The sequence below is a fragment of the Pelophylax lessonae genome (genome assembly GCF_965119305.1).
Source record: "Pelophylax lessonae genome assembly, chromosome: 3".
NCBI lineage: Eukaryota > Metazoa > Chordata > Amphibia > Anura > Ranidae > Pelophylax > Pelophylax lessonae.
Window position 1 is genome coordinate 89,863,400 of NC_138770.1, and position 25,415 is coordinate 89,888,814.

Consider the following 25,415-nt stretch of genomic DNA (forward strand, 5'->3'; position numbering starts at 1 on the left):
TGGATTTTGTCAAGTCAGCAAGTGTCCTACTGTCTGCACACTAGGGTATGTATGTGTTTGCGTTTATCAACATTTGAAACAGAACATTATGTGCGGACAAAATCAAGAAAAATAAAAATATTATTATGTGTGGACAGTTGATAAACATGTTTTATTTCTTTTTTTAGATTTTAATGAAATTTGACATTACAAAATACACATTAATAAATGTCAGTGGCGGCGCAACCACATGTTAATGGACACATTTTACCAAAATCTGGTCTTTGGCAATATGCTTTGAATTGTCCGCAGTTGCTGGGCTCCGAATTACAGGAACATGAATTAGCTACAGTGAAAAAAAAAAATGAGAGATTAAATATTTTGTTGGTTTGATAGCATACTTTAAATATAATCAAGAAAATATCATGCATGCTATGACACGTAAATGCCATTCAAAAGGATTTTATTATGGCATTTTTTATTACATAATAGCTGGTAATTCTGCAATAAGGACCTTGTTCAGCACCATCTGTTCTTCCTCCTAGTTGGCTCTTGCAATGGGCTTCTGATGGAGACTACAATTGGCTGTAAAGAGGCACGGTTACTTTCCCAATTCAGGGTCTCTGCAAATCGACCCCCGACTCACTAATACTAACCTCGACAGCACTCCTTCCTTTTCCACTGCCAGGATTAAAATCCCTAGTGTAGTCAGGTTTCGAACCCTAAGGCTGACCATGTAAATTTTGGCTGGTCCCTGATATACCTGCCATAGGCACTCGTACTATAGCTTTCATTATTGAAAAGCGCTCTATGAAGCGCATGCTAAAACAGATTGTTTAATCATGCAGACCTTTAACCTCCCTGGCGGTATGATTCTTTTGGATTTTAGGTGCTGAAAGCGGTACCATTATTTTAGGTGCTGAAAGCATGTAATTCTTGTGAATGAGCAGCCCAAACCAACTGTACACATTTATTATACATATTATATATATATATATATATATATATATATATATATATGTATGTATACATATATTATATATATATATATATATATATATACGTATATATATATATATATATATATATATATATATATATATATATATAATGTATACAGTTGGTTTGGGCTGCTCATTCAAAAGAATTACGTGTATATATATATATACGTGTATATATATATATATATATATATATATATATATATATATATATATATATATATACACATATATATGTGTATATATATATATATATATATATATATATATATATATAATATGTGTGTGTGTGTGTGTATATATATATATATATATATATATATATATATGTGTATATGTGTATATATATACGTATATATATATATATATATATACTGTATATATATATGTATATATATATATATACATATATTTACATAAAAAGTACAGTAAAACTGCAGGAAAGGGCACTGGGGGGTAATGTAATGTGATTTTATTTTATTTTGAACGATATCAGTGTGTTTGGTGCATTTTACATTCGAATTTGCCGCCGGTTCCACCCCCCGGCGGACGTCACGTCGCCGGAGACGGAAGCCGGGGCTCGCAGACGATCGGGAGAGAGCTCCGCCGCCGCACACCGCTCGCAGTCTTCGCTGGATCCCGGAGAAAAGGTAAGTAAAACCTCCTCCAGCATCCAGCGATCTTCCTAGCGCTACCCCGAGTGTGACTCGGGGTTACCGCTTTTGGCACTAAAATCTTACCCCGAGTCACACTCGGGAATACCGCTAGGAAGGTTAACCACTTTAGCCCCGGAGGATTTGGCTGCTCAATGACCAGGCCCTATTTTGCGATTCGGCACTGCGTGAATTTAACGGACAATTGCGCGGTCATGCGACACTGTACCCAAATGAAATTGGTGTCCTTTTTTTCCCACAAACAGGGCTTTCTTTTGGTGGTATTTTATCACCTGTGCAATTTTTATTTTTTGCGCTATAAACATAAAAAGAGCGACAATTTTGAAAAAATAACAATATTTTTGATAATAAAAATCGCAATAAGCGTATTTTGATTGGTTTGCGCAAAAGTTACTAACTACGGGAAAGATTTGTTTTTTTATTGTTTTTTTTTTAACTAGTAATGGCGGCGATCTGCGATTTTTTTTTTTTTTTGCAGGACTGCGACATTGCGGCAGACAGATCGGACCCTTGAATGACATTTTTGACACTTTTGGGGGTACCAGTGACATTACTACAGTAATCAGTGCTATACATATGCACTGTTACTGTAAAAATGACACTGGCAGGGAAGGGGTTAACTTTATTGGAGAAGGAGGGGTTAAGTATGTGATTCTAACTGTGAAGGGATGTGGCTGTGTGTGTAACTACAGAGATATACGATCCTACATAGCAGGACCGTATGATCTCTGCACTTTCACAGGGGAGAATGACAGGCGGCTTTGTTTACATTAGCCGCCTGCCTTTCTCCCTCTGTAATGGACGATCACGAGTGACCGGCGGACATCGGGTCCGCCGGGCACACACGCGGGGGTGTCCGTGAACGAGCGGGGGCGGGAGCGCGCCTCCGGCGGCGCGCACTCTCCCCCTATTGGCTCGCAGGCGAGTGACGTACCCATACATCACTTTGCCTGCACGGGGCTGACCGCCGCAGTATATGTACTTGCGGCGGTCGGCAAGCGGTTAATGCTCTTAAGATGTTCCAGTCCTTCCTGTGTTTATTAAAAAGCAGCAACTACAAAAAGTGCAGCTGCTGACTTTCAATAAACACACACTCAGCTGCCTCAGGATCCTGCAATGTGGCCCCCAAATCCTTGGTTCTCTTCCTGGCACCGAAATTACAAGTGTGGGCACCAGGCTGTGACAGCTGGCAGCTCCACAGCCAGCTGTGCACTGCACATGCGAGAGTCGTGCTGGGCCTTCTCAATGGTTGGGCAATCTTATGGAACCTGTGATATGTCCCAGAAGATTGCAGGGAGGGAGGGGGAGAGGAGAACTGTCAAAACAAAGTGCCTTCTCCCCCCCCCCCCCAAAAAAAATGTCATGCCAAATGTGGCAAAGGAGGGGGGCAAGAAGTGCTTAAAGCGGAACTTCTCCTTTTGGGTGGAGCTCTGCTTTAAGGTAAAAGCAAACCTTAAAGCTCTGTTGAACACAGCCAAATTCTCAGTGGAAAAAACTGTCCCCTGCCACTTGCTGCAGAATGGGACCCTTGTTCTTGTATGAAAGCAGTAGTGTGTTTGCAGAGGTCCAAACACCCCTTGTTGAGTCAGAACTATGGCCCCTTAATCGGCAGGGAGCTTGAGATTTACTGATTGGAGACTGATTTAGGTAAAGCAAAATGCAATGGGGGTGTGGCCTGGCGGGAGCCCAGGCTGAGGTTGTCACTCTCATACCACCATAGGACTCAGTGGATGTGCGACACCAGGGATCTTTCCTCTCTTCCTTCCAGTGACCACAGGAGCTGGGAAGAGCTCCATCCCTTGGTGGCACTCATGCAGCAGGGACGGCATCACCCACACTACTCCCCAAAGTAATCGAGCCTGAGTGACACATTAAACAAACCATGGGTCACAATGAGGACATGTTAGACCACTGCAAACAGTCCACTGCTTCCTAACTGAGAGCAAGGGTCCCAATCATTAGCTACTGGCAGGAACAGGCTTTTCTACTCAGGCTGTAACTGCTTTAAAAAAGAAAACAAACTGTAAAGCTGGCCATACATGGATTGAAATGCATCTGGTTGTAATGTTCTGGTACCTTTGGGTACCCTAATTACTCTTTCATAAGTGTATGCGCCCCACCATTCTCTTTTGGTAAGGTGCGCATACACCTTTAAGACTGATGCTGTCATCACTGAGCGCCGGACTGGATGGCTATTTAGATCGCCGGCTCTCACTCACATGTGTTCGTTCAAACTGCTTTGTGCCTTGATGCTAACCTGTCTTGAAGCTCTCATGCTTGCAAGCATACCTCGCTGTCGGAACCACGCTGCGCTGATCCCTGTATCCCGCTACCGGATCATCCGCTCTTGCCGAACCTCTCCTCTACTACATTGCTATTAGTGATAAGTACCCCACAGGGGAAACTTCTATAACTTTCATACTAAAGCTTACACTATCTAGCTCTGCATACTAAGGACTATTACTACATCTGCATTATCTAAGATTGCTAGCTCTTGAGCCTACTACCACCTGTTCTTGCACTGGGTTGATCTCTCTTGTATGTCCACCTGCTACTCTGTCATCTGCTACCATACATGATTGCTAAACCTATCTGCATCCCATCTGCTGCTATCTTACTTTCAAGAACATTTCCTTTCAAGTGTCTGTCATCTACCATCTCTACCCAACCTGTCTCTTCAGCCTATCATCATTGTGTTACTATATACATAAGTCACTCTAGGAAACATCTTATTGAGTGTGTGTATTTACTTGCTGAATTGAGATCATCCACACATGATGAGTCATTGGGAGTTGGGATTGGTGTCTCAGCGTTTCTCTACATGACTACTGAAGTGGAATATTTCTGCCGCTGAAAATCCACAGCATACTTAAAACGCAGGAGCGTTACACTGGTACAATAAGAACCAGCTGAATTTCGATCCATTTGTGGGCACTGCAGTTAAAAAGGAGGCAATCTAACAATCGACTTCTGTTCAACTTCCCTGTTGGATAAAAGCCGCTCATTTCGTGGCTGCACAATGATCTGTGTATTCTGACAGCAGGGGGATCTCCCTGCTGTCAGGATACAATACCACAGCGGGCACAATTCAACCATTCACCTTGAAGGTGTGTATGTTGGAATCCATTCAAATTTTTTTAATCAGGATGCTGACTGAACAAAAAAAGCTGAACAGTGCAAGGCCAGCTTTAGGGTTTGATGAGTTTTTAGTTTTGAGTCACTAGGAATGTGTTCATCTAGTTTGAACAGACAGGTTCAGTTGGGTTTTAATATAGGTACATAGTTAGTCAGGTTAAAAAAGACACAAATCCATCTAGTTCAACCAATAAAAACAAAAACAAACATACAATCCCATATACACAATCCTATACCCACAGTTGATCCAAAGGAAGGCAGAAAACCCAACAAAGCATGATCCAATTTGCTCCAGCAGGGAAAAAATTCCTTCCTGATCCCTCAAGAGGCAATCGGATATTTCAAGGATCGACTTTGCCTATAAATGTTAGTACCCAGTTATATTATGTACATTTAGGAAAGAATCCAGGCTTTTTTTAAAGGCATCTACTGAGCTGGTCAGAACCAGCTCTTGAGGGAGTCTATTCCACATTTTCACAGCTCTTACTGTGAAGAAACCTTTCTGTATTTAGAGATGAAATCTCTTTTCCTCTAGACGTAAAGAGTGCCCCCTTGTCCTCTGTGATGACCTTCAAGTGAATAACTCAGCACTAAGTTCACTATATGGACCCCTTATGTATTTATACATGTTGATCATATCCCCCCTTAATCTCCTCTTCTCAAGAGAGAATAAATTCAGTTCCTCTGTTCTTTCCTCATAGCTGAGCTCCTCCAAGCCTCTTATCAGTTTGGTTGCCCTTCTCTGCACTTTTTCCAGTTCCCCGATATCCTTTTTGAGAACTGTTGCCCAAAACTGAACTGCATATTCCAGATGAGGTCTTACTAATGATTTGTACAGGGGAAAAATTATATCTCTCTCTCTCTGGAGTCCATGCCTCTCTTAATGCAAGAAAGGATTTTGCTTTGGAAACTGCAGCTTGACATTGCATGCTATTAAACTTATATCTACCAGAACCCCCAGATCCTTCTCCACTACGGATTACCCCAGTTCTACTCCGCCTAGTATGTATGATGCATGCATATTCTTAGCTCCCAAGTGCATAACTTTATATTTATTAACTTTAAACTTCATTTGCCACAGTTATCCAATTAAACAGTGCATTGAGGTCGGCTTGTAAATTGGAGACATCCTGTAAGGAAGTTATTCTACAGCATAGCTTTGCATCATCTGCAAAGACTGAAATGCTACTGTTAATCCAAGACCCTATATTATTTATAAAGATATTAAAAAGTAAGGGTCGCAACACTAAAACTTGGTGTACACCACTGATAACCTTAGACCATTCAGAGTAAGAATCATTAACCACTACTCTCTAAATTCTGTCTTTTAGCCAGTTTTCTATCCATCTACAGAACTGATCTTTCCATGCCTGTAGACTTTACCTTACACATTATTCATGTGTGGGGAACTGTGTCAAAGGCTTTTGCAATGAAAAAGACAAGAACATTCCAGAAAATACAGATTTTCCCATTTTCCCATGATCTTTTGTATCTCAGAGCTGTCTTTGCAGCCCATTCTTTTTGCCCAGGGCTGGCCTCCTGGTGGTGACACTAGAAGGGCATGCCTACACAGTGAACCTTGGCATGGTCACTTAGATTCCATGGCAGCATATGTTTCAAGGTGACAATGCAGGAGCAGAGTTGGGAGACAGGCATGAAGTGTTGCCACCCCAAAACAGGAAGTGCCTGAACAAGAACCTCCATGGCAGGATCACAAGCTATTGTTTGAATAAAAGCTGCAGATTACAAAGATCGAAAACTTATTGTTGCATTGCATTAAAATGTTAAAACTAAAGTCTTGCATTACAGCAGCTTGTTTTCTGGAATGGCTGTTTCATTACAGAGCATCGGCGGTCAGTGAGAAGAATGTGCCCCTTACAGTGGTGGTCAGAATGCCTCTCTTTAGACAGCTAAGAAGATAATTCATGCCATGTCATTGGCTCTGGCAAGTGTAGGAACCATCAAGGCTAAGGTCCATCAGCCACAGCTCAAGAAATCCCTAGCAAATTCTGAGGGAACCCTAGGTTTCAACAGAACCCTGGTTGAGAATGGCTGACCCCCAAGGGCTCTTCCTTTGCTTGCCAAAGTTGATTTTAAGTCAGTAATATTTTATTATTTAGAGATGAAATACTTACTGCATAGTTTATTATCACATTTCCCCTTGCACTTTCCACAACTTGATCCTGCCTCATATGGATTATATAGGGAGCCGACAATATTTCCCCTGAAACATTTCAAACAAACCAGTAAATTAGTTTTGTTAACAAAAATGAAAAGTCCTATCCAAGAGATAAAGGTTAACATGCCTCATAGAAGTCTATAGAGCTGTAATTGGCCTGCATATGCAGGAGAGAGAGAACTTGTGGCGCTGGATGTGACTAAACACTGGAGGCCACGGCAGTCGGATTCTCAATACATACACACCTGTGGAGAGGGTATATCAGTTAGTTTGGGGCAAAGGGGCAAAAATAATACATGTACTTTTTAAAGTGAACTTTATCCTTTAAAGGCATGATAGCTAGGGGAAAAACTCCACGATGCCCCTTTTGCTTAGTGGTTAATCCAGTTGTGTGGGGAGCAGCTTTACAGAACTGGATTAACAGTGACAGTAAAGCAATCTGAACTGCTTTTTTTCAAGTGTATGTTAACCTTTAGGGCAGTGATGGCAAACCTTGGCATCGGTGACGGAGCCAGAGGGCTAGCTGGGGTGGCAATTGCCACCCCAGACAAAGTCCTTGCCACTTCTGTTGCCACCCAGCTCGCTGAAAACATTTCGGACATAACATTAGCTGAACGAGTGGGCGCCTGCAGCTAGTTCTCCTGACTGTGACTGATCGCGGTGCGCAGCAGCGGCTCCGTGAGCAGCTGCACAGCTAACCAATCACGCATGCCTGCACACCTGATTGGTTCGCTGTGCCACTACTCACGACGTGATTGGTTCACTGTGCCGCGCTCACCGCTCGGTCAAGAGAACTAGCTGCGGGCCGGGCTGCAGACTGAACATGTTACATGTCACGTGGGATGGATGTGTCAGGCTGTGTTCTTCACTTCTTCTTCTTCTACCTGTAATCTTAGGTAAGTCTCTCTGGTCTCTGCATGATTGAAGGGGACATGGCATGCTGGTCACTACATTGATGGGAGGGTACCCTGGTCACTACATTGATGGAGGGCATGCTGGTCACTGCATTGATGGGGGGCACGCTGGTCACTGCATTGATGGGGGGCACGCTGGTCACTGCATCTATTAATCTATATACATTTTGTGGAAAATAACTTATTTTTAGTGTAATTGAACACTTTGTATATTGACCCCCCAAAATAATACCTTGCCACCCCTGTTTTAAAAGTCTAGCTCCGCCACTGCTTGGCACCCCAGCTGTTTTGGAACTACATTTCTCATGATGCTCAACTACACTGCAGAGTGTATGAGCATCATGGGAAATGTAGTTCCAAAACATCTGGGGTGCCAAGGTTCACCATCACTGCCTTAGGGGATTACAGATTTAGTCTGTAGGAGACAACCCAAAAAGGAGGTGAGTATTTAGCCTGGCAAAACCTGCTGGGGGGACTAATAATAATAATTTAAAAAATCCTACTGTAGCATTGGGCTTTGGCTTGGTGAGAGAGCATGGGTTTGGGGTAAGAATTGGTTGGTGGGGGAAGGGGAGTTGTAAAGAAGAAGTTTTAAGAGGATAGAGGGAAAATAAGAAAAAATATGGATGCAAGAGGGCCCCATGGTTGGCTTTAGGTGGTTTGTTATATTTCACTGGCCGCTATTACTTTGGGTTTTTGAAACCTATCCAGCAGTATCAGGTGTGGTGGCATTTTCCATGTAGGTTGTGTGGGGACATGTTAGGCTCTTCCATCAAAAATTATTTGTTAATTCTTCCCTTTAAAAGTTTAGTTATACATTTATATATACACACATTTATTTATTGTTCGTACTTACGCTGGACACTGATGAACGACGTAGAAATATTTGAATTTTTCATTTGGGCAATAGGAAACATCGGCTCCAACCATATAAGAGTTGTACCACACAGTCTGAAATTGAAAATCAAAGGTTTTTCTTTTTTTAGATCTTTGCTTGTTATTTAACCAAGATCTATTATATACAGAGATGTATAGTAACTAAGTAGAACTACTTCACTACTGTACTTAAGTACCGAAAGGCGGTATCTGTACTTTCCTGGAGTAAAATTTTTTTCTCCTACTTCCACTTTTACTTCACTACATTTTTTCAATGATTTCAATACTTCTACTCCGATATTTTTTTTTTGTGCTGCATAGTTACTCGTTACAATTATAAAAATTACCACTGCCAGAACAGTAGATGGCAGGTTTCATGAAGCTCCAAACATGTGTATTATCAGCGCATACGAAAATAAATGCTATTGTATGTATAAATAAAGCTGCATTTGAAATAATAAAAAACAATATGATTTTCAAACTTTTGACTTCTTTCTTTAATAACTACATAACACAGTACTTGTACTTTGTACTTTCAGTACTTGATTAGCAATTTTTTTTCAAAACTACTGGTACTTTTACTTTCAGTACTTGAGTAGCAAAATTTAAAAAAAAAACTACTTGCAATACTTAAGTACAAAAAATGTTGAATACTTTATTACTTCTACTCAAGTCACTTTTTGATCGAGCACTTCCACTTCTACTCAAGTCACTTTTTGATCGAGCACTTCCACTTCTACTCAAGTCACTTTTTGATCGAGCACTTGTACTTTTACTCAAGTATGGGTTTCGAGTACTTTATACAACTCTGATTATATAATCCTATGCAGTTTCTAACTATGTAAGTTGGCCACAGAAAGGCATATACCCTAAAGGCAATAACAAAAGTGTAAAGATTTATTTTTCTCACCACCAAAGCTGCAGCAATCAATCTCAATTTGGGTGACATTAAAGCCACACCTTAAAGTTTTTAACATATAGGGAGGGGTTAGGGAAGATGGCTAAGGGTAATAACCCTTAAAATCAGTATACAATTACTTGTCTTCTTTGGGGTCATGCGACCTAATGTGGTAGCAGATGTTCTGTTTTCTTTCTTTTTAAACGGTTTTTATTGAAGGCAAAAGAAACATGGTACAGTAACATGCAGTAGAATGATTACATGCCGTGATACAACCAGTCACAGTAAATATAGTACTACAGCATATAACATTCGAGGAATAGGTAACAATGTGATACGCATAAGAAATCGACCCGGCATCCCGGCCGAGGTCACAATGCGTAGATGGGCCCCCTCATAGAAGGGGTCTCAACCAAAACAAAGGTATAACACTGAATAAGATATGCCAGGGGCCGAGTGGGGAGAGGGGGCTGGGAAGGCAGGGTTGGGATGAAATCAGGGTAGGTAGGAGAGGGTTACGGGGGGGGAGGTAACAGCAGGTAACCGGGGGAAGCCTCAAACCCCCCCGGGGCCCCAGTAGGGAAAGAGGGTCGGTAAGGAGGACTTTACAATCAGGTGAGTACAAGGCTGTCGTCAAGACCTGGTGGTAGGCAATGGTCAACCCAAGGCCGCCAGAGCCGTTCGTAGGGGGTCAGTTTATCCAATAAAATTGCTTCCGTTTTAGCATGCAGCATGGCTTGGGTAACTCTGTGTAGCATGGTCAGATGACAGAGCGTGGGGGTTTTCCATGCTTTCGCGATGGTCTGCTTAGCAGCAGTCGTGACATAGAGGTAGAGTTTGAATTGACGGTGGGTGAGGTTAGGTGGCTTGCGATTCAGGAGAGCTGAAGCCGGGTCAAGGGCAAGAGAGGTGCCAAACATGGTAGTCAGGGTATCGTGTACTTTGGACCAGAAGGTTCGCACCACAGGGCATTCCCACCAGATATGTGCATGGGTGCCTGGGGAGTCGCATCCCCGGAAGCAACGGGGGGAGTACTGAGGTACGTATTTAGAGATCCTAGTGGGAACCAGATACCACCTGGTAAGGACCTTGTAATTGGTTTCAAGTGCTACAATATTTGGGGATGCCGATTTGGTAGCCTGCCAAATTTGCATCCAGTCCTCATCGTCAAGCGTGATATGTAGGTCTCGTTCCCATTTGGCTGTGTATGCGGGCGGGGAGGTCTCCTGAGCGGACAGGAGATGGGCATAGAGGTCAGAGAGGAGCCCCCGTCTGTGAGGGTCATTATTGCATGCGCGTTCAAATGTCGAGAAGGTGGTGGTGCTCTCTCTAACCGGAGTAGCTTGTGTAAAGAAATGCTTAAGTTGTAGGTAGCGGAATATTTCCCCAGATGGGAGATTGTGCGTTTCTCGCAGGGTAGGGAATGGGTAGAAGGTGCGCGGAGTGAAGAATTGATGGGCCCGTATCAGACCAGCACTAGTCCAGGCGGAGAAGGAGTTCCGAGAGGACCAGGCCGGGTAGAAGGATGGATTGCGGAGAAAAGAGAGAAGGGGGTTATGAGGAGATTGCAGGTGGAAGCGTCGGCTAAGTCTGTCCCAGATAGTCAAGCTATGTTTCGTGATTGGGTTAGTAATACTCCTCCGTTGTGAAGGCAGTAGCCAGAGTAGGTTGGCCACGGATAATGGATCGCTTTCCACTGCTTCAAGGGAAACCCACAGTGGAATTTCCTTCGTGGCATGGTATTTAGGGAGCTGAGCAAGTTGTGCTGCGTAATAATATTTGGCGAAATGTGGTACACCCAGCCCGCCGCGAATACGTGGGCGGTATAGCGTCTGTCTCGGTAGACGAGGCTTAGAGTTGCTCCAAACAAAGTCCAAGGCCCGTTTCTGTAAGATGAGTAAGTAGTAAGCCGGCACCTGTATGGGGAGTACCAGAAAGAGGTACAAGATTTTGGGTAAAATGGACATCTTAAGCACCGTGATTTTCCCCATCCAGGATAGGGGCAGGGAGGACCATTTAGACATGAGGTTCGATAGTGTAGACAGCATGTGGGGGTAATTAGCGGAAAAGAGTCCAGCAGGGTCTGCCGTGAGTTTAACTCCCAGATAAGGGATATACGAAGTCGCCCAAGGGAACGGGAGTGAGGACCTAAGGTGGTCGTGGACATCGGTTGGGAGAGATACATTTAAAGCTAGTGATTTTTGAGGATTAACTACCAGGCCTGAGACTGAGCCAAAGTCCGCTAGGGTGCGTAGGAGGCTAGGAACCGACAATAGGGGGGCAGTGAGAAAAACGAGGACATCGTCTGCAAAGAGGCAGAGTTTATGGTGATGCCCACCCAGTTCAAGTCCCTTAATATCGGGATTAGCGCGAATAAGCATAGCAAGGGGTTCAATAGCTAGGGCGAATAGAAGGGGGGAGAGGGGGCAGCCTTGTCGCGTGCCCCTTTCAATGGGGAAGGGGTCCGATCGAAAGCCTGAATAGTGAACATATGCTCTAGGGTTCCGATAAAGGGCATTCACCCATTGCAGAAAATGCGAGCCGAATCCCCATCGACCGAGGATCGAGGTGAGGTAAGGCCAGGACAAGGAGTCGAAGGCTTTGCAAATGTCGAGGGAGAGCAAACAGGAGGGAATGCGTCGTTGTCTAGCGATGTGGGCTAGGAGAGTAGCTCGTCTGACATTATCTCCAGCTTGGCGGGACGGAATGAAGCCCGTTTGGTCAGAGTGAACTAAAGTTCCGATAACGGTGTTGAGACGGGTAGAAAGGGCTTTGGCTAGTAGCTTAATGTCTATATTCAGTATGGAGATGGGTCTAAAGTTAGACCAAGAAGTGTGGTCAGAGTTGGGTTTAGGGATCATGGATATTGCAGCCGTAAGCGACTCCTCCCGGAAGGGGTGACCACCGAGCAAGGAATTGAGCGCCCCTACCAGAGGGGGGAGCAGAATAGGTGCAAAGCGTTTATAATAAGTAGCGGAGAAGCCGTCTGGGCCTGGGCGCTTACGTGGTTTCAAAGACTTTATAGCCTGATGCAGTTCTTCAGCTGTGAGGTGCTGTTCCAGCATTTCCCTATGGGCGGATGACAGGGAAGGGAGTTGGACAGAAGACAGGAGAGCGTCCAGCTGTGACTGATCGAACCCTGAGGGATTCTTGTAGAGTGTTCTGAGTTTGTCGCGAAATTTGCGTAGGATTTTAAGGGGATTGCTGGAGTAGGTGTCCTTGGATAGTTTAAGACGTATGGGTTTCGGAGTGTAGTCAGCCTTACGCAGTGTCAGAGCCAGGAACGTATCAGGCTTATTCGCTTTCATATAAAGAGTGTGTTTAGATTTTCGGAGCGTTTGTTCCACCGATTCCGACAGGAGGAAGTCTAATTCCAGACGTGCTTTGTCAAGAGCCTGTTTAGTGGAAGGCTTGGGTGTCTCCTGAAAGTCCGCTGAGGCCTTGTAAAAGGCTGCTTCAAGCTTGTGGAGCAGAAGACGCTTTTCTTTGCGTATGTAGGAGGCTCTGCTAATGCAAATGCCTCTAATAACGGGTTTGTGGGCTTCCCACAAGGTCAATGGGGATGTGTCTGGGTGAGAGTTAGTAGTCAGGTAGTCGGTGATGGCTCGCTCGATTTCCTGGCGATGAGTAGGGTTGGCCAACATGCTGTCATTGATTTGCCAAGTGCGAAGGTTAGGTTTCGGCACCATGGAAGAGAAGGAGGTGAGCACCGCATCATGGTCTGACCAAGAGCACGGTACAATGGTAGAAGCGGTGATAAGTGGAGACGTGCCCACGTGGGTAAGAATGTGGTCAATCCGGGAAAATACTTTATGTGGATGAGAGTAGTGAGTGTATTGCCACCGCATGGGGTTGTGCTCGCGCCATGTGTCTAAGAGTGAGTGTTGGTTCAGAAGCTGTTGAAAAGAGAGTCGTTGTGGAGTCGTCGGGGTAGGGGATTTGTCAAGCAGGGGATAGAGCATTTGGTTCGAGTCGCCGCAAAGCAATAGCGTACCGCTCTTGTGCGTGTCAGTGACGGACAATAGGTGGGAAAGAAAGGCCTGGGGATTTTTGTTAGGGGCATAGTAAGATACGACCGTGACCTCAGAGTCAAGAAGTTGACCCACCAGGAGGAGGTACCGACCCTCCGGGTCTTTAATCTCTTTTCGAGGCGTGAAAGGAGTAGTTCTATGAAACGCTATCAGTACCCCGCGTTGCTTCGTGGGGGCAGAGGCCGTATAGACCTGTGGATATTGGTGACCAAAGTGTTTGGGAGTAGATTGCGATGAGAAATGCGTCTCCTGAAGGCAAGCCACATGAATGGATAGTGAAGAAAACGACCGGAAAGCTTTTACTCGTTTAGAAGGGGAATTGAAGCCTTGTACATTTAAGGTAAGCACATTCAAGGTTGACATGGTGAAGATTGGAAGTCGTGAGAGGGACGTAGGAGTCGGGATCCAGGGGTAGGAGGCTCCCCCCGGGGGGGGGGGGAGGACAGGAAGGTAGACCAGAAGGAGGGGGGGGGGTAGGGAAGCTGGGAAAGAGAAGCTTAGGGAGCGTTTAAAGCTTAAGTAAACCTATAGGGGTCCTCCGGAAGGAACTGTGGTTCCCGCCGGTAGGAATCAAAGGGTCCAATAGATGCCAATCCAGACAAGGCTGGCTCTAGTGGACAAAAAGTGGGGTGCAGTGAGCAGTCCCTGGGACTAGGACAGCCTAAGAAAACTTATAACGTAATGATGTAAAGAATTCGAGTCATTTATACAGTAAACTCTGAACTGTAAAACTAATTAGGGTGGGCAACCATACCCAACTATATCAACATAAGTAGGCAACCAGGGTATCGAGTCCCGAGTGCCTACAGCATACCAATGCACTCAGAACAGGCAGTGATGGTGTTGGGGGAAGAGAAGATGGCATGGCTGACTGTTAGTAAGCTTGCTTAGCAGGCATAGCGAGAATCACTATGACCCATCTGTGGGTAATGTACAACCAGTATGGGGGGGGGTCAATGTGGGGGCAAGTAAACAACCATAAATGCCTGGTATGAGTGCACCGAGCAGCATAACTGGCTGCGTAGTGTGAAGGGAGAAAAAAAAAATGGGGGGTCATAGTTACTGAGCCTAGGGGACACCAGAACCGTGGTACCCAAAGGGGTCGGCAGAGCTGCAAAGCGCTTGCCAAGGCATTGGAACGCTGGTGAACGGCTCGGTGTCCCATCAGTCCATGGAGTCTTCTGGAGCTTGTGCAGGACGTGGAGTTGGTGAAGAATAGCGGCCTCTCTTGTGGATTCCTAGTTGGGCGTCTTGACCAGCGTGGGCTTGCGATTTCTGTGGTGAGGAGGATGTAGCTCGGCGTTTAGAGCCTTCTGGCGAGTGTTCTGGGGGCGTCAAGTGAAGTTCCCGGAAAACGTGTAGCAGGTCTTCTGATGTTTTACATTGGTAGGAGGTACCTTTGTAAGAAAAACGTACCGCAAAGGGAAAGATCCAGCGGTAGACGATCTTATGGTGTTGCAGGGTTAGCAAGTGAGGTTTCATAGCTTTGCGCTTAGCAAGGGTGGCTTGTGATAGGTCTTGAAAAAACTGGTAGCGATGACTTTGAAAGATTAAGGTTTCCCGGTTGCGGGCTGCAGCCATGAGTTGTTCTTTGGAGCGGAAATAATGAAGTTTCACTATTATGTCCCTTGGGGGTCCTTCGTCTGAGCGAGGGGCTAGGGATCTATGAATCCTGTCCATTTCCAAGCGTTCAATTGGTATAGAGGGGGCTAGTTCTTGAAAAAGCGCTGTTATGGTAGATTGAAGGTCCTCAACCGATTCCGGGATACCCCTGATCCGTATATTGGATCTCCTGGCCCTGTTTTCAAAGTCCTCCAAGCGGGATTGCAGGGTCAGGTTCTCCTCCCTGAGGGTCTCAAGCTCCTCAGCGTGGTTACCTGTCGCTACCTCTAGTTCATCAGTACGCTGTTCCAGTACAGTCGTGCGGTGGCCTACTTCTCGGATTTCATGTGTGAGCCTGTCAGTTATGGTATCAGAGGTAGTTTTCAGGGCTCGGGTGAGCATCCGCTCGAATTGCTGGAGGAGGTCAGTTTGTGAGGCGTCGCCCCTGAGCATAAGTGGGGTCAGCCCAAAGTCTGGGTCAAGGTCCCCCTCCTGTGGATGGGCAGAGGGATGCGCACGGGGGGGAGTGTGAGGTGATCTGGAAGATGACGGGCCCGCCATCTTGGAAGATGATTTGAGTAGCACGTCCCGGATGGATTTAGTCTTTATCTTAGACTTGGTGCCTCCGTATACCATCGCAGGTAGGTCAGACAGTTGGGTCTGTTTGTGGTAAGGTAGGTATCGATGACTCGAAGCGGCTGGGCTGTCCTATCCCCAGAGATGCGAAGTTCTAGGCTGTCATGTCTTGCCTAGAAGGCTCCGCACATGCCGCCATAGGAACGGTGGAGTTGGTAGCTGAGGGGGATATGATACTTTGAGCGTGGAAACAGCTGTATAGGACCAGAAAAGTAAACGTCCTGAGGCAGAGAGTTAGAGCTGGGAAGAAGGGCTATTGTTGTGACACCGTAAGCAGCCAAGATGGCGGGTAGCTCTCTAAAAACCTGAGGGAGTGATAGGTCCCAGAGTGGGGTGTGCCGCAGGGTAGTAGTGCAGAGGAGCAGAGGGTGGAAACACAGGGCTCCTGAAGGGGGATCACTGCTGATTATCAGATCGCGTTGCCTGTGAGGAAAGGCTGCGGCTGCTGTGTAGGCCCTGGATCCGGTCCAGGTGTACCTGTGAGTCTGCCTCCAGCAGAGGGGTCCGGCTAGGGGGTACTGCAGTGGCACTATGGGCTCCCCCGCCGCGATCGCGGCGTTTTCAGGCAAGGCCGCGGCTCGGATCTCGTGTGCAGGCCTCAAAGGGAGTTCATGGAGTAATCTCCCATTATGCTCATAGGCGTATGGTCCGTTGCGGAGAACGATCGGTTCCCGCTCCAGGGGGTGCCCGTGGCGCTCCGGATGGTCCGGCGAGGCCGCGGGCTTCGCAGGCGAGTCCTCGGCTTCCGGCTGTTACTAGGCCGCACTTTTCCGGGAGAGAATCGGGCCGCCGATGTCGCTGAAAAGCCTCAATATATGTAGGGGGCACTCGGGAGAGTCTGTCTATATGCTTTAAAAGGCTTTTTTTGTGTCCAAAGTTTGCGGATGGCAATAGATTAGATTGCCTGTCATGGAGCTCTCTCACAAGCGTCCTCCTCGGACAGCTTCCGGTCACGCCCCCCGCAGATGTTCTGTTTTTAATAAAATTTAACAATGACTTTCTCGCAATTAAAACCCACAATGTGTCACTTTAAAGTGGTTCTAAAGGCTCAAGGTTTTTTACCTTCATGCATTCTATGCATGAGGTAAAAAACCTTCTGTGTGTAACAGCCCCCCCCCCCCCTCCAATATTTACCGGAGCCCCATCTTGATCTAGTGATGTGCATGAGTGTCTCGGCTCTCCAGGGACTCTGACTCTTGGCTGAGACAGCAGCGGGATGACAGCCACTGATCCAATCTGGAGTTGTAAGGGGCGGGGGCCGAGCCGTGGCTCTGTGTGTTAATGGACACTAAGCGGCAGCTTGGAAGGGAGCATGCTCAGGTGCCCCCATTGCAAGTTGCTTGCTCTGGGGGCAATCAGAAGGAGGGAGGGGCCAAAAAAGGGGAATTGGGGCTGTTCTGTGCAAAACCACTGCACTGAACAGGTAAGTATGACATGGTTTTTATTTATTTATTTATTTTTAAAGAGACTTTATCACTCTAAAGGACATTTTAATAGTAGGACATGTGGTCTAATACCAAACATAGATGTAACCTGAACTAAAACACCACAACGTCTCCCTGTTATGGCAGGCATGTACATTAATTCTGACTCTTCCTCTTTTGTAACTCTTCTTCTTTTTCACTGTAGGTAAAAAAATGCAGAAGCAGCGTGCAGGCATTGAGTTGAGAAGGAGGGGTACAGATTGTCTGACATCCAGACATCCACAGAAGGTTACAAAATGTTTATAGAGATGGCACATTGACAGGAGCAAGGTGTGCAGGTGAGTGAAGAAGTTTACAGAAGGAGAAATTAACATAGAAGACAAACCAAGCAGTGTTAATTTTGGCAGCAAATTGCAATTTAGTTTTAGTCTTAGTCTTAGGACTAAAATGGCATTTTAGTTTTAGTCCCATTTTAGTCTTCTGCAAGTGTTTTAGTTTTAGTCGTATTTAGTCGACTAATGCCCCATACACACGTGCAGATTATCTGCAGACTTTTGTCTGCAGGCTTACCTTTTCTATGTAGAGCAAGGGCCTGCCGGATTGCATACAAATTGAAAGTGTTTAGGTTTGACCTCATATTATATGGTTTTGGTAAGTCTGCAGACAAAAGTCTGCAGATAATCTGCACGTGTGTATGGGGCATAAAACTTAAGTACATTTTAGTCGACTAAAACGTCCTACATTTTAGTCGACTATAACTCATTTTTGTCATCTATAATCGAATGGGTGTAGTTCAATTGTAATTTGTAATGCATTATTTAAGCATTTCTCTACAATTTCCAAACTCATTATATACTACTGCTGGTCCTGGAGTGAAAAATCTAATATGTTATTATTTATGGTATTAAGCTTTGAGCATGCACCAGTGTTAACTTTGGAAGCAAATTTCGATTTAGTTTTAGTTATAGTCTTTTGACTAAAATGCCATTTTAGTTTGTCGTATTTTAGTCTTAAAACGAAAATGCCATTTTAGTTTTAGTTGTATTTTAGTCATCTGAATTGTTTTAGTTTTAGTCGTATTTTAGTCGACTAAAATTGTGTTAATTTAGTCGACGAAAATGTTTTAGTCGGTTTTAGTCGACGAAATTAACACTGAAACCAAGCAGTAGGAGACCATCAGCGTCGGCCAGCTTGCACCCCTCCTTTATCAAGAACTCAATGAAGGTACATTTGTTATGCTTGAAATCCATTATTTATCTTCAATGAAAAAGAAGAGGAGTTACTTTAGAGGAAAAGTTAGTCTATCAACACGTCAAATTTATTTATAGATAGTGCAAGGTCCTGTTTTGGTGTGAGTTTAGGGAAAAGACACGCAGGATTCACATTAAGGCAGAGGGCAAAGCTCCAGAGGAATATTTATGAGTGGAGAAGACTGGCTAGTCAGTGTTTTCTGGGTTTTTTTACTCCTAAATCAAGGTCTGGATCTTGAAGACTTCAAAGAAACTTAGGTGGGAAGAAGTCTCCAATCCTATGTCCAGGTCTTATTGGAGGCCTGCAGGTTATGTAGGTATGCAGGTGTACAAGCTCGTTATAAGCCAAACCTGATCATAGCTCAGGGCTTCCATTTGCATACAGAGCCTTTGTGTGGAGATAGATATGTGTTTCAGCCAGGAGAGGTAAACTGCTCGGGAGACTGCAACCCATGTCGGGGGGATTCCTTGCCCACAGAAAAGGAAAGTCAGGACAGCTGTGCAAGCTTTTGGAGAGTGAGCTGAGATGGCTAGCAGCTTCAGGGGTTTGGAAGGTGTCTGTAAAGCCTAGTACACACGCAACGATTATAGGCCGACCGATCGTCCATCTTTTGTCCAGAGTGGTGTTTTGTTGATGGAACACACTCATTTTCTCGCCCGACAAAATTCTACTTCAGAAGTGATGTCATGTGTTGGTTTGCTTTCTTTGTGTTCTTTCTTCTCTGAGCATTCCCTGTCAAAATCTGTACTGACTGCACGAAAATCGGCCGTGTTTTGACGGTGGACAAAAATTTTATAGCCTGCACACCAGTTTTTTTTCGGCTGAAAAGTCGGAGTTGGTTGTCGGAAGCATCATACTAACAAGCCGAAAATCGGCAGATCGGTCGTCGGACGAAAATTCCCTGCCGATTTTCGACGTGTGTGTACGAGGCTTAAGTCTCTGAAAGAGTGGGAGAGACTGGGGTGCTGGAGAACCCTACCTAGAAGCCAGGAGGGGGCTTGTGCAGTCAGTTGCTGCAAGCAAGGCTGAGTGACCAAAGAGAATCAGAGAGCTGGGTAATAAAAAATGGAGATACTGGTAAGAAGAGCAGCGGCGCTGCTGAAGAAGAAGCCGGATGGCTCCACATTTTCAGTTCCTGTTTTTCCCTTTGTGAAGCTGAAACCCCTGTGTGGGTAACTTGGCGTTGGACTTTGCTTATCTTTTAATAAAAGTGGGCCAGGGAGCTCTTGAACCTCAGCTTGGACTTATCAAAGTGCTCGCCACCACTGAGTTAAGCAACCCCTTAGATCAATATATATATATATATATATATATAGATAGATAGATATAAAAGCACAATTCAAGGAAAAAATACATCTTTGGGCACAGCAGAGAACAGCTATCCAGCATTTGGTATTCATTATGGTTTTTGGGAGTGTTTGGGCATATGATGTATCAATAATGGGGTTGTGCACATTATGGCAGCAAGAGTAGCTGGAGTAAAGTTCTTCTCTCCCTCTCCCTCCCTGCAATCTTCTGGGTCATGTCACAGGTCCCAGTATTGGCCATTGAGGAGATGCAGTGCGACTCACGCATGCGCAGTGTGCACCCGGCTGTAAAGCTGCAAGCTTTCACCTCCAGGTGCCCCCACCTGTGATAACGGAGCCGAGAAGAGGCAGGGGAGAGAACAGAGGGTTTGGGCGGCTCCAACGCTGGATCATGGGAAGAGGTGTTCTTAGGTGGTAAAAAGACCAGGGGCTTCAGGGTAAATGTGATAACCCCTCCCACATTTTAAAGTAAGTCCAGCCAAAGTCTGGCATCATGGGGGGGGGGGGGTTAAGCTCACTTGCTTGTTGCTGCCTGGCTGGGCTTGGCTGCAGGCTGTTCCAGTGCTGTCCAGCAGGCCTCAGGCACAGCACACTAGTGGCGCTTTTCCACTGCATGGAACCGTACTGGTTCGGCACGCTTTTGTGCTTTTCCACTGCTGGTACCGCATGGTATAGGGTCGGAACGGTTCAGTGCATTTTTTTTAGCACTGATCATCCCAATAAGCGTATTTTGATTGGTTTGCGCCCATGTTATCACGTCTACAAACTAGGGGAAAGATTTATGTCATTTTTATTTATTTATTTTACTAGTAATGTCGGCAATCTGTGATTTTTAGCGGGACTGCGGCATTACGGCGGACAGATGGGACCCCTAACTGACATTTTTTTACACTTTTGGGGGACCAGTGACATTACTACAGTAATCAGTGCTAAATATATGCACTGTTACTGTAATAATGACACTGGCAGGGAAGGGGTTAACCCAAGGGCGATCAAAGGGTTAAGTGTGAGCCTAGGGGGTGTTTTCTAACTGTGAGGGGGATGGGCTTGTGGAATCAACACAGAGACCTGTGATCCTAAATAGGAGGAACACAGGAGCTCTGTATTGATTCCTGAGAGAACAAAGGTCTGCTGTGTTTACAATAGCTGGCCGTTGTTCTCTCTCCATGGGGAGCGATCGCGGGTGCCCGGCGGCAATCTCGGCCGCCGACCCGTGGATCGGCTTCTCCGCTGCCTAATTACTATTTTTCAATGGTGTTGACAATACACAGAAATTTTTCTCTGCTATTGGTTGTTCTTATATGATTACCCATCAGGTGGGGATATATAAAGTCTCTTTAACTATAATACCACCTATGATGTGAGAGATATGTGGAAATGTCTCTCTGTCTTGGAGACTTCCCCCTTTTTTTCTCCTATTAGGTGAGTCCTTGCAGAATCTCTTGAAGAGATGTTCTATTTAATTTTATCACTGTATGTATCATAGTAGGCAGGCTTCTTTCATTGTTTTTATGAAAAGTCTGCATTAAGATGCACTTGATCTTTGTTTTAATTTTACTTCCGGTATTTGGAACACAAGAAGCGGAAGTAGTTACTATTTGGATGTCAGTTGCTGGGAGATGTGATAGCTTGACGCAGACATCATTTCTGGTTGTGTCACATTAAAGGGCGTGCTTGTGCTGAAGATACACCTCAGACGATGGCTGATTGGCCGAAACGCGTCAGTGGTTTCCCAGATTAGACACAGGCATGCTAGAAGCCGTACCTGTATTTCTTTTTAAATGCTCATTTTATCCTGAAATTTGTAAGTACGATTTTAATAAATTGCCATTCAATTATTACGTACTGCCCTATAAGTCCCTTTATTTTCTGGGTGTACTAGTGTGATCGAGTGGAAGAAGATCTATCAGTTGGATTCTACAATATATAATTTCTCTTGTGTGTGTGTCTCCCTGTGGATGAAGCTAGAGAGTCATCTGAAAGCACTGTGCATTACTATTGATCATTTGGTAAGCAGATTCATAGTTACATAGTTAGTCAGGTTGAAAACAGACACAAGTCCATCTGGCTTAACCAATAAAAAACAAAAAAAAAAAAACAGTAAAGAAAACCCAACCATACAATCCCATATACACAATCCTATACCCGCAGTTGATCAAGATGAAGGCGAAAAACCTTCCTGATCCCCCGAGAGGCAATCAGATATTCCCTGGATCAACTTTACCTATTAGTATCCATTTATTATGTACACCTAGGAAAGAATCCAGGCCTTTTTTAAAGCAATCTAGTGAGCTGGCCAGAACCACCTCTGGAGGGAGTCTATTCCACATTTTCACAGCTCTTACGGTGAAGAAACCTTTCCGTATTTAGAGACGAAATGTGTTTTTCTCTAGACGTAAAGAGTTCCCCCTTGTCCTCTGTGTTGACCTTAAAGTGAATAACTATGTGTACCCCTTATGTATTTATACATGTTGATCATATCCCCCCTTAATCTCCTCTTTTCAAGAGAGAATAAATTCAATTCCTCTAATCTTTCCTCATAGCTGGGCTCCTCCATGCCTCTTATCAGTTTGGTTGCTCTTCTCTGCTCTTTCTCCAGTTCCCCAATAACCTTTTTAAGAACTGGTGCCCAAAATTAAGCGCATATTCAACTGTATCGTGTATTCCATTGTATCATGGTGGTGTGGTGTGCTTTATCAACACACAGGCTGGTGGAGGACATTCGTCCTTACATCTCTTCCCTTTTATCGCTAAACTCATTTGGAGCGCTACATATGGACGTTTTTATATGTTTTTAGTAATTGTAAGAAGATTTACTACATATATTGCAGGATATAGGATACCTGTGTTTAATGTCCTGTTACATCGCCTTCTTTCTTGGGTCCGACACCGAAGATAAGATTTTTGTTTTCATTGCAAAATGTAAGGATAGCTTCTTTCCATGACAGGGGAGTTTCCGACATGAGTAAATTCTCTCCACATTTACAGCCAGCTGCACACATTATAAAAAGGCATAGTTATTATTGATAAACACGGATGCATAGAGGAACAGATCTCTGGAAGTTGTGCCCAAAAAAGGAATGCAGAAGGCAAAGGATTAGTCAATAGTTTTATGTGGGCTCGCCCTGCAGCTGATCTTTCCCCCATTACTGACTTACCATGCCTGCCCTGTGCCTCTGTGTGGGTTCAACCTTCTTGGAAGAGTCAGAGATTTGCTTTCTCATATTAGAACCCCCAGCAAAGACAACAGTGAGAAGTCCAGTAATGACATCACCAAACCTTAGTCCAAATCTCCTGATACTGACAGTCAGAGGCAGTGGAGGCCCGTCCATACAGGGCTAGGGTTCCTACCTCATCCCTTTAATCCGAGGCTCTAATTGACTTAAAAAAAGGGTGGGCACTGAGAGCAGAGCACTGCGTCCTGAGCCAACCCACTTGTGTGACAATAGCAAATTAATATTTGCTATTGTCTTCCTAATTCTCCTCCCAGCCAATCAGGAAGCAAGTCCTGAGACCCAATTGGCCAGGGATTCTTAGGACTCCCGGCCAATCGGGTCTCAGGACCCACTTCCTGTTCGGCCGGGAGAAGAAGCAATGGCCCCAGAGCGAGGAGCAACAGCCCTACCATCTGCCTCCCAAGGTAAGGAGGCCTCTAATCACCGCCCTCCCGTCCATCTCCCACGGAAGGGGGGGGGAGGATCGCCGCCGTGCTGTCCGTATCCCATGTGCGGGGAAGGGGAGGGTCGCCGCCTTTCCGCCATACTCAGATACCTTGAAGTCCACTGCTATTTTTAAAGTGGAATTCCATATTAAAGGTATAATTGGCACAATTAACATTTCTAGATGTTTTCCTTACACAGCAAATCCTCACTTTTTGAGTTCAGTTCCACTTTAAAATGTGAGTCTAAAACTTTTATCTGGCATGGCAGGAGATTTGGATATTCTCCACTGAAGTTAGGTTACTGCCTACCACTGATGGCAAAGGTCTAGTCATTGTCTAGTCATTGTGAGATGTCTGCCTCTTTTAGACCTTCTACCTTCAACCTCATGCTAGTATGGGCCTCCTCTTGTTCATGTAATACTTTCTTAAGAATTTTCATAGGAAATTCTGCTAGTGTACCCAGACTGGTGGGTAGGACGTCAGACTGGGGGCTGGCTGGTTTCCATGCACCTCTCTTAATCCCCTAAATTTTCAGTTTTTCTGATACAGGGACGGAGACGCTAAGCATTACCTGCTTGTGCCTCATTTAAAGTCCCAAACAGCCTATATTGTTAATGTTTTTTTCTTAACAAAAGTGGAGTTACACTTTAAGCCAGTTTTGGAACCCAACCTAGCCCTGAAGCCTGCTCCTTAAAAAACCAAGTAAGCAAGGAAATCTCTAATATTTCTATTCTCATAGCTTCAGATAAAACGTAACCACTTGCCGACCGCTGTATATATACTGCGGCGGTCAGCCCCGTGCAGGCAAAGTGACGTACCGGTACGTCACTAGCCTGTGAAACAATAGGGGGCGAGCGCGCACCGCTGGAGGTGCGCTCCCGCCCCCGCTCGTTCACGGACACCTCCGTGCGAGTGACCGGCGGACCCGGTCAATCGCGATCGTCAGTTATGCAGGGAGAAAGGCAGGCGGCTAATGTAAACACAGCCGCCTGTCATTCTCCCCTGTGTAACAGCACAGATCATACGGTCCTGCTATGTAGGACCATTGATCTCTGCTGTTACACACACAGCCACATCCAATCACAGTTAGAAACACGCCCCTAGGGACACACTTAACCCCTCCCTCTCCAATAAAGTTAACCCCTTCACTGCCAGTGTCGTTTTTACAGTAACAGTGCATATGTATAGCACTGATTACTGGGACCCCCAAAAGTGTCAAAAATGTCAGTCAAGGGTCCGATCTGTCCGCCGCAATGTCGTAGTCCCACAAAAAAAAATCGCAGATCGCCGCCATCACTCATTAAAAAAAAAAAACAACAAAAATGACAAAAATCTTTCCCTTAGTTAGTAAACGCAATAACTTTTGCGCAAACCAATCAAAATACGCTTATTGCGATTTTTTTTACCAAACATATGTAGCATAAAACAAATTGGCCAAAAATGTTAAAAAATTTAGATTTTTACATTTTTTTGGGGAATTTCATATAAAAAAAATGGTGAAAAATATTGTTATTTTTCCAAAATTTACGCTCTTTTTCTGTTTATAGCGCATGATCAAAAAATCGCACAGGTGATCAAATACCACCAAAAGAAAGCTCTATTTGTGGGAAAAAAAGGACGTCAAATTTGTTTAGGTACAGCGTCGCACGACCGCGCAATTGTCCGTTAAAGTCACGCAGTGCCGAATCGCAAAATAGGGCCTGGTCAGGAAGGGGGTAAAATCTTCCGGGGCTTAAGTGGTTAAAGTGATTGCAAAAGATCACCTTGTAAATAACCCATTCAGCTTAAAATAGAAATGAAAGGCTAAAAATGTTTATATAGATAAAAAAAATATTATAAATACATTG

General features: G+C 44.8%; 1 protein-coding gene across 1 annotated transcript in view; it reads right to left on the bottom strand.

Moving 5' to 3' along the window:
- Positions 1-200: 200 nt before the first annotated feature.
- Positions 201-25,415, bottom strand: part of LOC309549009 (cysteine-rich venom protein TRI1-like) — a 53,766-nt gene continuing 28,551 nt past the window's right edge. The window contains exons 5-8 of the mRNA XM_082248950.1: positions 22,751-22,899; positions 8,739-8,833; positions 6,925-7,013; positions 201-325 (exon numbers count right to left, since the gene is read on the bottom strand). Of these exons, the coding sequence (XP_082105076.1) occupies positions 22,757-22,899 (143 nt within the window). The 3' untranslated portion in view covers positions 201-325; positions 6,925-7,013; positions 8,739-8,833; positions 22,751-22,756. The remainder of the gene's footprint in view (positions 326-6,924; positions 7,014-8,738; positions 8,834-22,750; positions 22,900-25,415) is intronic.